The sequence below is a fragment of the Alligator mississippiensis genome, chromosome 3 (genome assembly GCF_030867095.1).
Source record: "Alligator mississippiensis isolate rAllMis1 chromosome 3, rAllMis1, whole genome shotgun sequence".
NCBI classification, from domain to species: Eukaryota; Metazoa; Chordata; order Crocodylia; family Alligatoridae; genus Alligator; species Alligator mississippiensis.
This window is the reverse complement of record NC_081826.1, coordinates 146000555-146018075: the sequence shown is the minus strand read 5'-3', so window position 1 is coordinate 146018075 and position 17521 is coordinate 146000555. Positions and strand designations below refer to the sequence as shown.

General features: G+C 43.4%; 1 protein-coding gene across 1 annotated transcript in view; it reads left to right on the top strand.

Annotated features, from left to right (window-relative positions):
* The window catches only part of LOC102562817 (dynein axonemal heavy chain 5), a 257486-nt gene that overhangs the window by 108661 nt on the left and 131304 nt on the right, over positions 1–17521 (top strand). Inside the window, exons 40-44 of the mRNA XM_059723533.1 lie at positions 1800–1987; positions 3856–4050; positions 8520–8654; positions 9705–9894; positions 15516–15733. Of these exons, the coding sequence (XP_059579516.1) occupies positions 1800–1987; positions 3856–4050; positions 8520–8654; positions 9705–9894; positions 15516–15733 (926 nt within the window). The remainder of the gene's footprint in view (positions 1–1799; positions 1988–3855; positions 4051–8519; positions 8655–9704; positions 9895–15515; positions 15734–17521) is intronic.

The following is a 17521-nucleotide window of genomic DNA, read 5'->3' as shown; positions in this document are numbered from 1 at the left end:
CTCATCTCATCTCAGACCAGTTTGTCCACTGCTCCATAAATGTCTGGCTACAACTTCAATCCATTTAACTCAGTGGGCATGTCTGCATACATTTAAACGCAACTAAATTTAATGTGCATTAAGAGATTTTTGGCCAGTGTCTACACATGCAGAGACATGGCAATAAATCCAGTGCACTTGGCACTAAAGTTAGTGCCTGTGGCCCTGCCTTGTGCCCCTGTGGCCACTGGGGGGAGCTCCATCCTCTGGCCACATGGCTCCCAGCACTTGGCAGCCATGCTGAAGCCAGAGCCAGCTGCCAGCACTTGGCAGCCATCTTGGAAACATCTTTGGCCAGCCCTTTCTTTGTCCAGGATCTGAGTGCCCAGCACAGGGGCAGCGTGCGGCAGCTCCCTCTTTGTCCACCCTGCCTCTTCACACCAGGGCTGCCAGCAACACCCAGAGCTCTGCTTTTCCAGCCTGGACCCTGCTAGCGACAACCAGTGTCCTGCACTCCTGTTGGCCATGGTGCTGGCCCCAGCAGCTTCCCCCTCCCCCTACTTAGACCCCAGCAGAGAGACACACCCACCAGCGGGGGCCAGAGCACCACTTGTGGGAGGCCCTGGCCAACCCCCTCCTCCTATAGTCCCCACTTCAGTCCGCCTGCTTCGTGGTTCACCCCCTACCCTCTTCCCACCCCTGGCACCACTCTCAGGATATGCACATGGGTAAAACAAAAAAAGTTTATTACTCCTACAACACCTACTCCCATCCCTCCCTCTCCTCAATCAACCCCTTCACCACCCTCCTCACCCACCAATAATAAACCTGCTTACAAGTGGGAAACTATATACAAATGGAAATCTATGTTCAAGGGAAAAACTACTTACAATATTTTGGGTCTTCAGGCCCAGAGTGGGGAACCTTGGGGGGGGGGGGGCCTAGGGGCAGGGCCCCAGGGCAGGTGCCCAGCGCCCTAACTCCCGAAGTTCCCTAGGGCCGGGCTCTAGCTGGCCCCCTAGTGGAAGGGCAGACCCTGCACTAACATTAGTGCCAGGTCGCATCTACATGTGTGTTAATGCGCTTTAACTAAATCACACCTAAATTTGATACCGGCATTTGTAGGTAACAAATTCAGGTGTAATTAGCCTAAGTTAATGCGCACTAAGGGTGCACACATGTAGATGTGTGCCTGTAATGCTCATTAACTTAGGCTAATGCACATTAATGCATCTTGTATAGATGTACCCAGTGTGTCTTTAGATAGATTTTTTGCTCTTCAGGAGCAGAGCACTGCTTTCTGTTCGTTATTGATATGGGTATTTTTGTTATAAAATCCTGAGTAAAGCTGTAGGGCTATTAGAAGTGCAGTGATTTCTGTATGTAGTCTTGTACTTTGTGTCTAATTGAGACCACCTCAAAATATCTTCATATACTCTGGCTCCTTCAGTCTGTACATTGCTGGGGCATTGCGGAGTGTTATATCTAATTCTTATAAAGATTATATTTTAGATATTATAGTTACATTGGGTTGTAAATGTTCTAAGGCTTTCTGCCTTTGATAATGGTAGCTGTGAAAGCATAAAAGTCTCTATGAAAGCATGTGTGTGTATATATATAATGTCATACAACATAGTGATTTTCTTGAGTATCTTTAATATGCATGCTGATTTACTGTGAGTTTTTTTCTTCTTATACTCTATCATTTGCTCTTAGTTTTTCTTATTCTATATTATATACCAAAATGTACTGTACTTTATATGTAGGTTAATATACTATACTAACAAAATACTTTTGTTTTCCACCCACTTAACTTATAGGTTTAGCCCAGTCAGGTGCATGGGGTTGCTTTGATGAATTTAATCGGATAGAGCTTCCAGTTCTGTCAGTGGCTGCTCAGCAGATCTATATTGTACTTCAGTGTAAAAAAAATAAGAAGCCTCAGTTCATCTTCACTGATGGTGATGTTGTTGATATGGACAGAGAGTTTGGCATATTCTTGACTATGGTACGTGTGTGTGTGTGCATACCTGTGAATTGTTGCATAACAAGACAGAATTCTGTTTCCTTTATCCACAAAAACACCCCTATGGAAGTCAGTAGAACTAATTGAATGAGTAAAGTGATCAAGGTTTTTCTGACAGCATGTGGGTATACAAATACTTTTTACTTCTTTTATTATCCTACTAGTCTAAGCATTTCCATCATCAACCTCCTGTTTTATGCCTCTTTAGATTGCATATTGAAGACTTGGCAGACAAAAACTTGACCCACATGATAAATGTTTTAAACAGTCAATGTAAAGGACAGACAGCAGGCTTTTTTGAGGCCTAAAACAGCCTTCAGCACTGTGTAACTGGCCACTGAAGGACTTATCCTGGAGAGGGTAGCAGTGTTCTCACTCCTTCAACTAGTATAGTAGAAACAGAAACAGGAGAGCCTGAGGGTAGTTTCAGCACGCTTTTGTACCTCACCTTCCTCAGCTGTATTGAAGGCTACAAAATCACAAGTGAAGGTTGATGCATGTGTCTTTCATTTTTAAAACGTTTGCTTTTCATAGAATGTTACTGGGGATCACAGTCCTGCACCAGAAGCCCTTCCCCCATCTGCAAACTCCCCCAGCACCACTGGGGGAGCTTTCTTTTATTTGAGAAAGCAACATGTTAACTTGATCTCTGGGGGGTCTTGTCACTGTGTGGAGTCCCCAGGGATGGCTGTGATGCCCCTAGGGCTTCATGACCATGCCAGTCTTGCCCAACAGGCACCCTTTTCCTCACCTGCCACGTCTTGCTGGTAATTATAACAAATAGGGAGGCTGCCCTTGAGTTTGTTTGGGCACAGTCCTGATGGACCGCACTGAACCCTGTGGGTTGTTTGACCGCTTTTTGGGTCCCACTCAAAATGGATGCCTCACAGGACACCCTCAGCCTTATGGGCTAGATGCCTGGCTCTAAAACTGCCCCTTTTACCATGCCCCAAGCCCGGCAGATGGTATGTAAACGTTGTCCCTCTGGGGCCTTGATATAACTCAGCCTCTGCTTCATCGTTGGGCTCTCCACAGCCCTGTCTCTGTGCCCACACTGGTGCTGGGTTCTCTGCAGCCCTGTCCCTGTGCCCACACTGGCGCTGAGCCCTCTGGCGCTGGGGTCTCCACACTGTATTGTGGCCCCAATGAGGCCTCCTCCTCCCCAATAGCCTCAGCCCGGTCCACCAGTTTATAAACAACAACCAAAATATGAGCCCCTGGGCTATAACATAATACAACCAGTTCAGGGTGCACTCTGTCCGTTTAAAAGAGTCAACCCCCCCCCAAGCCTTAAGTGCTTTGTAGCCCAGGGTACCTGGTGAGCTCTTGCAGCCCCATTAGTCCTATAGGTAGTTTATCAGGCAGCCATAGCTTCTCTGGGCAATTCTTCTGTGGAGGCTCCTTTCTCTGTCTGCTGCCAGAGGACTAACCCCTGCTGGCCTCAGCCCTGGGGTTTATATGTGCCCAGGGTCCTGCCTTCTTCCGGTCAGCTGACCAGGTGTGGGTGCAGGTGCAGGCTAATTCCCTTGTTATCCTGCTGCCATAGTAACCTACACCTGTAGGGTTTCTGCCTGGTTCCTAGGACCCTATCCCTAGGCAGTTTCTGCTCTTAAAGGAGCAGGTACTTTAGTGCCCTGAGACAGGTCTCAGGCTACGGGCTGTGATAATACATATTTCACAAACTGCAGTATTTTGACAAAATTAGGTAAGCACTTGTGATTGTCATATAGTCAGATTATTATAATCCAGCAATCACTTTCCTGCTTATATCAGGTAACACCTAGAACACATAAACTCTTCACTTACATCATGATTAAGTAGTAATTGATTATTTTTACCCTTTGTTTCAGAACCCTGGCTACGCAGGCCGACAGGAACTTCCAGAAAATCTGAAGATCCAGTTCCGTACAGTAGCTATGATGGTTCCGGATCGTGGTATTATCATGAGAGTTAAACTGGCGAGTGCTGGTTTCCGAGACAACCAAATCCTGAGTCGAAAATTTTATACCCTTTACAAACTTTGTGAAGAGCAGTTATCTAAACAGGTAAAATAAATGTTTACATCGTAGTAATCCAGTACTGTGCTTGAATATATTCATTATTCAATGTTGATCCCAAGGATTATTAGACAATACATTTAGACTAGACACACATGCAAATAAGTAAGGCTGACCACAAGTGCAAAGTAGTTATTACTCAGTTAACTGGTTAATTGTGCAATAAATTTAGACTAGTCTCACATTCAAAGTAATTATCACACAATAAAAATGACTATTCAGCTATAAAAAGAACCAAGTTAGTGCTTGAAAATGTGTAATAACTCTATGGCTGATTTCTCTCCAGCTTTCATTTGAACATGTAGCAGGGCCCTCAAATTAACCCAAGCCACATGAACCATTTTTCTCTTTTTATAGCTTACCTTGTGGCCACTGCATATTATGCTTACTCTTTCCCAAGCGGAGCCTTTTTAGCAAACAGTGTACCCATTGCCTGTGGTTTATTCCTTTTGTGCTTGGCTGTAATGTCGGCAATGTAGACAGAAAGTGGGATACAGAAGCCAGGAACAGGAAGCTGTGAGCTTACTGATGACAAACTTCCTGTGTTTTCAGCTTGCAGTGCCCTAATATCTTCTGAACACACTGAAGAGGCGTGGGCTGGGAGCAATCCTGATCTCAGACCCTGACATTCAGCAGAACTTCTTTTGCTAGGCTGACCAATTGCTGACATTGGGGCTTTTAATACAGATAGCCAGTGTATATTGTTTTGAAAGTGGCTGTAAGCAAGAGTGTAGACATACCCATGGAGAATGTCCTATTGTGCGTATCTCTAAGTATTTTGAAAACATCATTAATGTTCTCTGTTCTAGGGTTACCATACGTCCGGATTTTCCCATATGTGTCCTCTTTTTGGGTCCTCCAATCTCCATCCTGGGGTTTTTTTGAAATATGAACAAATGTTTGGGATTTTGCTCTGCTAAGACTTTTTCAACATTGATGCTGGCAGAACTGCATTTTCTGGCTTGCCTTAGTGGCATGTGTGTTTACCAGGGATCTGGATTTTCCATTTGCTGCAGAAAAACATGGACTTTCCTCTTTAAAGGAGGAAACTGCAGGTTTCCCCTTGCAGATTGGCCCTGCAATGAACTGTTTGGGGCGATCGGGGGCAGGGGGCACCACGTGTGTCTGTGCTGGGAGCTGGGCAAGGAGCCATGGCCAAGGCAGACTACTTGGTGCAGCATGGGAGCCCCCACCCAGGGTGAGAGTACCACAGGACTCCCCTTCTCCTCTCTCTAGCCTGCACCAGGGCCGGACTCACTCTACTGCTGCCCACACAAGTCAGAGCCGTTGCAGCTGTTGACTCTGGCCCGGTTGGGATAGGGGCAGCTGGGGTCTCCCTCTGGCAGGGCTGGGGGGAAAGGGGCAGGTCAGGAGTGAGGGGCACCAGCAGGGCTGGAGGGGCTGTGGCTTGGGAGTGAGGGGCACCAGGGGGGGCAGGGGAATCCCAGTGCTCTGGGGGAGGGATGGAAAAACTGCATAAAAGGCAGCATTGTTTGAACTGCCCTGCTTTCTGCCTTGGTGTCAGCTGAGTGAGGGCACACCTTAACACACACACAGTGTCACCCACCCATGTCATAAGTTTTGCCTGTCAGCAGCTAGAGGTGCTCGGCCCCAGAACCCAGACTCCCCCTGCACCTATCTCCTTGACAGCTGGCAGGCTTCATGGCCACAGCAGGGGCTAGCAGGCCTGCAGTTTTCACCCCCATGTACCCCAAGGCAGACACAGTCCCACAAGCACCCATGTCATGAGTTTTGCCTGTCAGCAGCCAGAGGTGCGGGGCCCCAAAACCCAGAACCCCTTCACCTAACTCCTTGACAGCTGGCAGGCTTCGTGGCCTCAGCAGGAGCTAGCAAGCCTGCAGGTTTCACCCTGCTGCGCCTTAACACACACAGTGTCACCCATGTCACGAGTTTTGCTTGTCCACAGCTTGAGGTGCAGTTTCCCTCATGCCCCCGCACCTGTCTCCTTGAAACTTGGCAGGCTTCGTTGCCTCAGCAAGAGCTTCCACCCCTTCAGTTTTGACCCTACTGTGGCTTAACACATACATGTGACATGAGTTTTTTGCTTTCAACAATTTGAGGTGCATTTTCCTTGAAACTCTGCACCTAGCTCTTTGAAACTTGGCAGACTTCATGCCCTAAGAAGGGGCTACCGTTCCTGCAAATTTCATCCAAATCAGGCCAGAGATGACAAAGTTATAGGCTGTTTCAAGCTTCCCCATTATAGCCTACAGGTGAAATGTCGAAACGGGGTCAAAACAGCAAAACTGTTCCGATGAAATGAAACGGAACAGCAGTTTTGAATAGAAACGAAATTCGAAACAAAAAGCTGTTCCATCAAAACGCAAGTCGAAATGGAACGGTTCCCTAGTGCACAACAACTAATTTCTTGGGATCACAGATAACAAAACAGGAACAGGAGTAAAGGTTGAAAGATAAAAAATCAGGGTGCCAAGGGAGGATGCTGAATAGAGAAATCCAGCCAATGGCCATTGTTCCTCAAAGGCATCTAAGGACCCACTGGATGCTACCCAGTGAAATTCTACTTAGAGGCGTGCATGGACAAGGGAAAGGAAGACCATCCTACAGTTACCCAGGTTCCCTCCAGCCAGACTTTCCTTTTTGGTCTGGTAGGTGGCTGGTGTGGGCAGAGCCGGGAGGAGAAGGTCCTGGAGTTTTGCAGAACTATGGATGAGGTGTGCATAAAATAAAAGGTGTGGGGAAAAGTGTAAGCAGAGCATCAATAAGTTCCTCAGGAAGGTGAAGAGGGGCTGCAGCCTAGCACACTTCATACATGCATGTGCTAGGTTCTCCCTTTGGCTGCAGAAGGCATCAGTGTTGGGAATCTGTAGAATATGCCAGATACATGCCCATGCTGAGGGCTCCATACAGAAGCCACTATTGAAAACCTAGGAGGTGGTAGAGGAAGGCATGCCCTTTCATGCACCATTTTGCATGATTGCAGACGCCAGAGGAGAGACTGCAGGTTTGGCTGCAGGTACAGACTTCCCTGCATGCAAAGAGCCACCTGCCAAGACCCATTGTCATCGCTGCCAGAACTTCAGTGCCCATCTTTGGAGATTAACCAGGGTGCCCAGAGACACAGGCAGGGTGTTCACCTGGTACCAGAGTATGGACAGGATGAGGTGGTTGATGACCAGTGCCCCCCTATGGAGGCTGTGTGGGAGGCAAGAAATGGAAAGATTTCTGATCTGACCTAAGTTGATTGTTCTGATGTTCTCTGTGCATTAACTCTTCTACCCTTATTATTTGTAGCTTGGCTGAACTATTTTTTTTTTACTTTGATTTATTTTTCTGTCTGAGTATCATTCGTATGGAACTCAAATGAATGGTTTCCTGAAGAGTCACTTCAGCTGATGACTTTCCTGTAATATTGCTCTGAGGATCTGCATTTTCTCTGGTCTTGTTTTTTGAGCCAATATACATTCCTATGCATTTATTTTTATATTGCTCATAATTCTGTTTCATCAGTGTGCCACCTGTCCACTTTTCACTACTAGAAGCCCCTTAGAATAACTGGGTTACTAGAGATTCAGCTTTCAGTCCCAGGAAGGAAAGAGCTGTGGGTCTCCAGAGAGTATTAATGAGTGAGAGGACTTCTCTGAGGTGGATACAATTTTGTTGTGGAATTTGAAAATATTATTAAGAAACACTGTGTGCATGTACCATTTCCTGAGTCAGCAACAAAGCTGTCTGCAGAAATATATATTAGATATGGATCTGCCTTCTTCCTTCAGGGTTAATCTCAGCATGATGTCATATTGAATTTTCTACTTGTCCAAATCGTGTTTTGCACAGTTTCTATTAGTTTTTGCCATAAACAGGATTCATTTAATCATAGTGAGAGGGACATTCTGACAAACATTATAAAGAGGTCAATTTGTAAGCATTTGGAGGAGGAAAGGATGATCAAGAGGCTCAAAATGGATTTAAGAACAACAAATTGTGCCAAAACAACTTAATCCTTTTTTTGACAAATAGCTAGTTAGGTGGATGAAGAGAATGCAGTGGACACGGTATACTTAGAATTTAGTAAGGAATGTCAAAATACTCGCTTCTAAATCAGTTTGTTAGAACCTACCTATTATGGAGGTCTTTTAGCAGGGATGGTTTCCGTATTCTAGTGTCATGTGAGCTACAGATGCTGGGGAACCAGAGAGTGCATTACAAACAGAGGATAACAGCAAGCAAAATCAAAATGATGTTACAACTTCAAGGTTAGTTAAGTATAATTGTTTGTTATGACTGTAAATACAGCAGCGAAAATAGCTTTTACAATGTGGCATCAGGAACATCTCGAGTCTTACCGAAAAGATGGAGAGCCGTGACAATTCCTTTACAGGCTATTTTTTTTAATTCATTTGATTTTCAACCTTTTCTAAATTTTGAAGTGCTTAATTTTTACAATACTAATTATATTTGTGCTTTGGTTTCAGGTTCACTATGATTTTGGGTTACGAAATATTTTGTCTGTTTTAAGAACACTTGGAGCAGTGAAAAGATCTAATCCCAATGAGCCAGAGAAAACAGTTGTAATGAGAGTTCTGCGTGACATGAACCTCTCTAAACTGGTACCAAAACATTTGTTACGTTCAAAGAATATTTAAAAGCATTCCTTTTTATTAAAAACCAAACAAAATAACCCCTCAATCATTTTAAATTAAGTATTTTTCCTTTGGCAGTTACATGCATTATTATGCAGTGTTCCTAATCGTTTTTTAGTGTATAGGGCATAAGAGCACTGGTGCTTTGAACCTGTTTGTATTTTTTCTCTTTGCTAAAACAAAATATTTCAAGTGAACAAATAATAATAAATCCCATAAGATCCAAGAGGAAAATCTAGCTAAACTCTCTAACGCTATTTTCTTACGGCATGGAAAGATCAAGTGAAAGATAAGCACATTCCATTAACTTTATATCCATTGTTTTAGATCTTTCGTAATCGCAAATTTCAAATTACAATAATTCTTGGCAATTTAAAATAATCAGAAGGGCCATAAGAAGTCAAAATGAGTTAGTGGTTTTCAAATAGCTAAAACTATTCCATTGTCCTCTTTCACAAGTACCTTCTTCTGTTCAGAGTATTTATTGGTGTTCTTATTTTAGCATAGCTGGAAGGTGTTTATAGCCTCTGCTAAAGTCCACAAGGTACCAACTTTACATTTAAAGTCTGGTATTTTTCTTCTCTTCGGTGTATTCATATACATATTTAACCCATTGTTATACCTTAAAGATTTGCAAAGGAAAAATACAGATGCACAACAAAATAAGAGAAAAACAAGAAAACTCCTAAAATCTAAGGGGAAAATCTAGCCCATTTTTTTGAGTTGCTTATATGAATAGAAAGATTTATATATGATTTGATTTACAATAATTTTACTAAAATGTAAATGTATGTAAGCATTTAAATGAATATTTAATTTAAAATTTACTACTTATATTGTCTGAAGTTCACACAATAATATTAATTCACTCTATTGTTACATGTTCATTTTAAAATAGATGCAGTTTTTCTTCCGCCATAATTTAGACATATTCTTGCAGATGGTTTATAATTGTAGTAATAATAATTTTAATGAAAAAATTATTTATTGGTCCTCCCCCTTATTTTTGTTTGACAGGTGGATGAAGATGAACCTTTATTTATGAGTCTGATTAATGACCTATTCCCTGGTATTACTCTTGATAAGGCTGGATATCCTGAATTGGAGTCAGCCATTCAGAAACAAACAGAGAAAGCAGGGCTTATACATCATCCACCGTGGGTTCTAAAACTCATTCAGTTGTATGAAACGCAACGAGTACGACATGGTGAGCATGTTAAACGAGGTTCTGAAGTTCCATAATAGCAACAAAAGCCTTTACATATATCTAGTGCAAGTTGCAGCATGTGTTCATGAAAAAAAGTATTTTGCAACTACACAGATGTTGGAGAGATCCTTTATAAAGCTCCAGGCAGATAGTACTGGGAGAATATAGTTATGAAAAACATTTTTAATAACCAAATAGCCTACCTTGCTCCTATAATATTGAGATCTTAGCTTTACTATGCTGTACATTTTCTTAATAAGATATCAGAATGTTGCATTGAAAATGGCTGAAGTTTTTATTGAATAAGTTGAAATGTGGAACATGTATAATATTTTCTCTGTCCTTTGTGAAATTTCTGAAATAGCTGATTTTGCTCAATATTCTGAAAGCAGAGACCAAGGATGTCTTTCTTGAGCCCAGAAATGGAATGTTTAATGATGTGAGCATGCAAAAATTAAGTCCCAAATGATACCTTTTTGAATCCTTAACTAAAAGGTGCCTGCTGTAATTGCAAATGTCATTATGACTTCTGTGATCAGTTTTGACCACTTCAACTGAAAAAAGACATCAGCACTGTTCTCCAAAGGGTAACCAAAATTCTGGTACAGTCAGATTTACAAATGGTGGTGAGAGAACAAAAAACTCTTAGGATTATTTAGGCTGAAGAGGAGAAAAGATAAAGGGAACACAACTAGAACAGTTGAGATTTATGAAGGTTTTTATACATTTATAATAAGTAAATGAAGTATTTCTTTTCACATGTTAAGTGTGATATTTTAATATTATATCAGGTTCTACCAAACAGTGAATAATGTTTTGTCCAACAATGGTTTATATCCAGACTTGCTAGGTCAGTAGTCTGTATCACATGCTTATGAGGCACTACCATTATTCAGACCAGGATCCATTCAAGATTCCACTTCATAGATTTCATAGACATTAGGGCTGGAAGGGACCTTGGAAGATCTTCGAGTCTGGCCCCCTGCCCCAGGGGCAGGAAGTCAGCAGGGGTCACAGGATCCCAGCAAGATAAACATCCAAATTTCTCTTGAAGGTGTTCAAATGAGGTGCTTGAACCACCTCCGGCAGCAGTCTATTCCAAACCTTGGGGGCTCAGACAGTAAAGAAGGTCTTTCTTATGTCCAGTCTGAAACAGTCATGGAGGAGTTTGTGACTGTTTGACCTTATCATCCCTTGGGGCTTTCTGGTGAACAGATGTTCCCCCAGATCCTGGTGAGCGCCCCTTATAAACGTATAGGCAGCCACCAGATCAAACCCTGAGCCTGCACTTTTCCAGGCTGAAGAGTCCCATAGCTCAGCCTGTCATCATAAGGTCTGTTTTCCTGATCTCTGATCAAGCATGTGGCTCTCCTCTGGACTCTCTCAAGCTTCTCCACATCCTTTTTTAATTGTGGAGCCCAAAACTGGACGCAGTACTCCAGCTGCAGCCTCACCAAGGCCAAGTACAATGGGAGAATGACTTCCTGGGATTTGCTTGAGAAGCATCTATGGATGCAAACCAGCATTTTGCTCGTTTTACTAGCTACAGCATCACATTGATGGCTCAGGTTCATCTTGTTGTCAATCATGACCCCAAGTCCCTTTCATCTGTAGTGCTAGCCAGCATAGCACTGCCAAGCCTGTAAATATGCTGCGGGTTTTTCTTCCCAAGGTGGAGTACCTTGTATTTTTTGGTGTTAAACACCATCAGGTTCTCATCCACCCATTTCCTGAGCCTGTCAAGGTCAGCCTGGATCACCCTCCTATCCTCAGGTGTGGACCCTTTACCCCAGAGTTTGGTGTTGTCGGTGAACTTGGCCAGTCCACTTCTGATGCCAGTGTCTACATCATTAATGAAGATGTTGAATAGTATAGGCCCAAGGACAGAGCCTTGAGAGACCCCACTGCTCACAGCGCACCATGACGATTGACTTCCGTCAACCACCACCCTCTGGGTCTGACCACGGAGCCAATTCCCCAGTCAGTGGATTGTGGTGAAGCCAAGGTCGCAGTTGGACAGTTTTGATCATGGAATACCAGATCGAAGGCTTTTTTAAAGTCAAGATATACGACATCAATCTCCTCTCCCTTGTCCAGGTGCTGGGTCATCTGTTCGTAAAAGGAAAGAAGATTTGTCAAGCAAGCCCTACCTGCAACAAACCCGTGTTGGGTATCTTTCTGGATGTTGCCATCGGCCAATCTGTTAAGAATGGTCTCTTTGATAATCTTTTCTAAGACCTTTTCTGGGATAGAGGTCAGGCTGATGGGCCTGTAGTTTTCAGGATCCACTTTCCTCCCATTCTTGAAGATAGGTATCACATTGGCCTTCTTCCAGTCTTTGGGCACTTCACCAGAGCTCCAGGAGTTCATGAAGATCCATGCCAGCAGCTGGGCTATGATGCTTGCCAGGTCCTTGAGTACCCTTGGGTGTAAACTGTCAGGGCCAGCTGACTTGAAGGTATCCAGCCTCTCAAGGTGTTCCTTCACAAGGTCAGCATTGATGGAGGGTAAGGAATCTCCCTCACTCAGGCCTTCCCATCCCGTAATGGGCAAGGGCGTCCCTTGGGACTGGTGAAAAAACAATGCAAAATACCCATTTAGCAAGTTGGCTTTTTCCTGGGGGTCGGTTTTCAGCTGTCCCATCTGGTTTAGTAGGGGTCTAGTGTTGCCCTTGCTTTTCCTCTGGCTCCCCACATATCCTCCACATACCCACTTGAAGAGTTTTCTGTGAATTTTTCTGTTGAAGGGGCAGGGTTTGTCTCCCATTGGGAGAAATGGGCGCTTCAACCTAACACCATGTCAGTCACTTTCTCAGTCACTTTCATGTCGTTGGCTCTTCTTTTCTGATCACCTCCAGTGGTATCTTCAGCTGTTTTCATCTGCCTCAGTGTTTGTCATCCTGTTTCTGTTTCAGCAGCCTGCATGACTTTACTTGGAGCTGTCTAGGCATGATGTTGGGACCAGGGATCAGATCCCAGTACCACCATTACTACTTTCCCAGGCTCCCCCTGCACTAGCAAGGTGAAAGCTGGGTACCTGCATTCAGACTGAAAATCAGTTGATTGTCAGCCCTGCCAGACAGTTCTGAGTCCTGTTAAAGACTCAAGGCTGTCTGGGGGCTATGGCTAACAATCAGCTGATTGTCAGCCCCAGCCTCAGATTGTCCCAGGTCCAGTTCACCCGGGGTTGCCAGGGCAGACAATCAGTTGATTTCTGGCCTTGTCTTAGACAGCCCTGGGTTTGAGACCCAAAGTTGCTCGTGCCAAGCCAGGACCTACAATCAGCTGATTGTCAAAATCCTATGCTGGGCAGCACTGTTTGGGTTGCTATGCATGGGGGAACAGAAGCTCTTGGCCAGGTGTGCAGGCCTTCAGTTTCCCATACTAGGGACTTTAAATCCCATGCTGAGAAGCTCTGTCTGTACCTCCACCTCCCTGCCCCACTGCAGTGGAGCAGAGGTTTAAAGTTACCAGCTGGGAAATCTATTTGGATCTCCCCCATCTTCCCTCTCCCATCATAGTATCCAGCTAGGGTTGGCAATCAGCTGGTTGTCAGTCCCAGGGCCCATCTAGATCCCATTGCCATCTGGGCCCCAGGACCAACAGTGAACTGATTGTCAGCCCCTGGCCACACATTAAATTTAGGGCAGCATAAAAATGGGCCATAAAATATCCTATATTGTATGTGGAACATTTTTATGACTCATTTCCCATTTTATAGTGCCTTAAATTGGGTGCATGTGTGATGCCCTGCCCATTTATGATGCGATTAGCATGTTAATCGTGGTATAAATATACCATGTAGAGAGGGTCCTAATGAAGGAGAGTCAGTAAGTCCCCTGGATAGCTTATTCCACCAGCCTAGTGTTCTTACAGGTAGGAAGGTTTTCTGAGATTTAATCTAAATCTGCTGTGCTGCAATTTAAACTCACTGCTTCATGTTCTGCCCTCTAAGGCAGATACAACAGCTGTCTTCCCCTTTGATTATGGCAGCCTTAAAAAATTAGAAACTGTTATACACCATTAGTCTTCTGTTCTCCAAAATAAATATACCAAATTCTCTCAACCTTTTTTCTTATGCCTTTCTCATTTTCGTTCCCCACCCCGGATCCTCTCCACTCTTTGTGCATCCTTCTTAAATTATAGAGCCTAGAACTACATACGGTAGCTGGAAACAGACCTCTTCTTCATGCCCCTATAAAACATTTTGTGGTGACAGTAAGTGAAAGCAAACAGACATTCATATAACTTCTGTTGTGTCACAAATGTATGGCTGCGACAGAAGGTAGTAATAAATTGGGCTACTTTATTGTGGCCCGCATCTGTTTGTTTTGGTAGAAGAGCATAGGCAGCCCAAAGTTGCCTGTGCTCTCCAGCCTTCCAGAGCAGAACCTCTATGGGCTCAAGGGATCCAGTTCTCACACCCTGGGAATTCGCAAGCAGAATTGGGCCCCTCAAACCTTAGGAGCACATGCTTGCTTTCCCTGCTTCCCTGGATGTGTCCCAGGGTTCTCCAGGGGTATGTCTGAATAATCAGGGAAAGTTGGGGCTTCACCTCAGCACGGAGTGCAAGTCTGCAAACAGGAGTTCCCCACTTGTGGACACATGCCCTGTGCAGCAGTGATACATGTGCCAGGGTAATCCCTCTGGAAATGAGGCATGGAAAAACTCCCATAAAATCTCCCCTCCACCTTTGCAGCTCATGCCCTGTGCTACTACCAGAAACGCACCCAGTCCTAATATATCTGCAGATGGGGAGAGAGGGACCCTTGTGTGCCTCTCACAGCCTCTGCCCCCACCTCCACCACTTATCATTAGTCATGACTCCAGCCCTATTCCAGCCAGGGTATGGAGCATATGATAGCTCCAGGCCCAGCTCTAGTCCTGGTCTGGCCATATAGCAGCAGTTCCAGCAGCATGAGTTCTGCTGCAAGGGTGTGCTGAGGCAGGTGGGGAGGGTCAAGCAGCTGCTGCAGCTCTGACTCCAGCCCCAAGCCCAGGTTGGGGCTGGAGTTGGAGCAGTAGCATTGACCTGCCTCCCCTACCCCCCCCCACCTTGTTCTTGAATCCAAGATGAAAGCCTTTCCCTCTCATGTTGAATGGGGGGAAAAAACCCTCATCTTGAATTTGTGTAAATACGTTAACAAGTTTGGTTGCAGATGTCTGTCTCGAAAAAAATTATGTAATGGCTTCATGGGTTATGCATACATATGTTTTTGTTATTTTTACTCCAGAAAGTGCTTTTTCATACATCACTGGGAGCAACTCTTTTTTGTTGAAAGATATTTAGAAATGATTGTTTTTGTTTACCACCAGTCAAGCTGATGTCACCACATATGGACATCAAAAGGCAGCTTTGTTTTCCAATTAGAAAAAGGAACAACACTGCCTGAAGGAGGATTCAGATATATGTTGGCCTGCAGGATAAAGCAGGCATTTATAAAACCTTTTAGAAACATTTTTTAAATTCCATTTAATTCAGTCAATATCAAGTAAATAGAGTGAGAAACATCTCTGTTTACATTTAGTTTTGATTAAAAAAGGAACATTGACTCAATGTATTATTACATTTCAGTATGACATTTTGACATTTTATTTTAAATAAGTCTGTGCTGTTTTAAGGTATGATGACTCTAGGTCCAACTGGTGCCGGCAAGACAAAATGCATTAATATCTTGATGAAAGCTATGACAGATTGCGGTGCTCCCCATAAAGAGATGAGAATGAACCCAAAGGCAATCACAGCTTCCCAGATGTTTGGTACCCTTGATGTTGCTACAAATGATTGGACAGACGGTATTTTTTCTACTTTATGGAGAAAAACATTAAAAGCAAAGAAGGTAACTGGATACTGTGTTATGCCGGCCAAATAGTAATATTTAATTCTGTTCCCTTTAAGGGATCATAACCGTGAAACCAGACGCTTCTAGTATCATTTACATGAAGGGTCTGTTATAAGTGATTATAAAGTCAAGTTGAACATATTCTTAGTTGTTTGTATACAAACTATGGCAAATATACTTACGTACCTAGCAGAGAGCAGTAACCAAGGATATGTATAATCTAAAGGTGTTTTTTTTCTCTTCTACTTTCTTTAAACTTTTAATAATCCCCTTCTTGTCAACCACAAATGCAGTGACTCTCAGGGCTTTAGTATAAAGACAAAAAGTCTTATTTCCACAGAATAATAAAACATGCTAAAAGAATCATAGGGTTGGAAGAGACCTCAAGCCCATCTAGTACAACCCTATACTTGGATTGAATACATTTGCCTTTGGGTGTTCCATTAATAAATTGGCTTTCCTACTGAGCTCTGGACGCAGTTCCTTTAGTCTTCCTTTACTGTCTGACACTTTTATAGAGCCCGCATCTTATCCTTAACTTACCTTGCCAGTTGTATCTCATTTTTCTGCCTTTGGTTTCTTGAGTTTGTCCCTCCACATTCTTGGTGTTTCTTGGTATGCTTCCTCAGTGACTTGCCTTCTTCCACTGACTCTCTCTTGTGATTCTGAGATAATTAAGGAGCTAAGAAACTGCTTGTGTAGCAGTCTTGGTCTCATGTGATAGTTTTTATCTTTCTACAATGTTGGAATTGCTTCTTGTTGAATCTCCAGTATTATGTCTTTTAGAAACTGACAACCCTCCTGGACCATTTATCATTTAGGAACATATATCATTTAGCTGGTCTGCTAATGGAACTTCATCTACTATTAACTACTGTCTTCTTAATTGATTGAAATCTGCTCTTTTGACCCCCAAATGTCCTTGTTTTGCTTTTTTCATATCCTCTTTCTCAGAATTATGAATTCCATCGTACTTCCTCTCAAGTTCCTATCACTCTCATCTTTGCAACCAGTTCTTCCTGGTTGTGTAGAACAAGATCCAAGATAGATAACCCCCTGATAGTATCCTCTACTTTTTAGAACAGAAAGCTGTCACCTTCAGAAATTTAAGGATGTGGGTAAGGGATCACCTATCTTGGATCTTGCTATGACCAATAGAAAAAATTTGTTGACAATGAGAAGGTGATGGAAACTTGGGAGGAAGTGATCATGATATGATATAATTCATGATTCTAAGACAAGGAAAGCATGAGGTCAGCAGGATTAAGCCACTGGATTTCAAAAGCATGGACTTCAACATGGTTGCATGGTTCCATGGCAGAACAGACTGAAGCATAAAGGGATCTAGGAACGCAGGCAGTTCCTAAAGAGCATAGTATTGGAAGCTCAACAGGAAGCTATTTCAACATGATGGAGACACAAAAGGAATGATAGAAGTCCAGTGTATCCACTTCACAGCATAATACTCCAACCACTAAGCTACAGATGCCTCAAAATCAAAAGCAAAACATACAGGCAATGGAAGAACAGGTAGACCACCAAGAAATAACAAGAACCTGTAGGGAAAAAATTAGGGAAGCAAAAGTAAAAATGAGCTAGAGAAGTTAAGAACAATAAGGAGGGGTTCTATAAATATTCTGATCAGAGAAAAAAGACTAAAGGCAGCTGTGGGTTCACTGCTAAGTAGCCAGGGTAAGCTATTAACAGAAGATGCAAAGAAGGCAGAGCTGCACAATAGCCATTTTACCTCAGTCTTTACCAAAAAAAATAAGGAACAACCAGAGA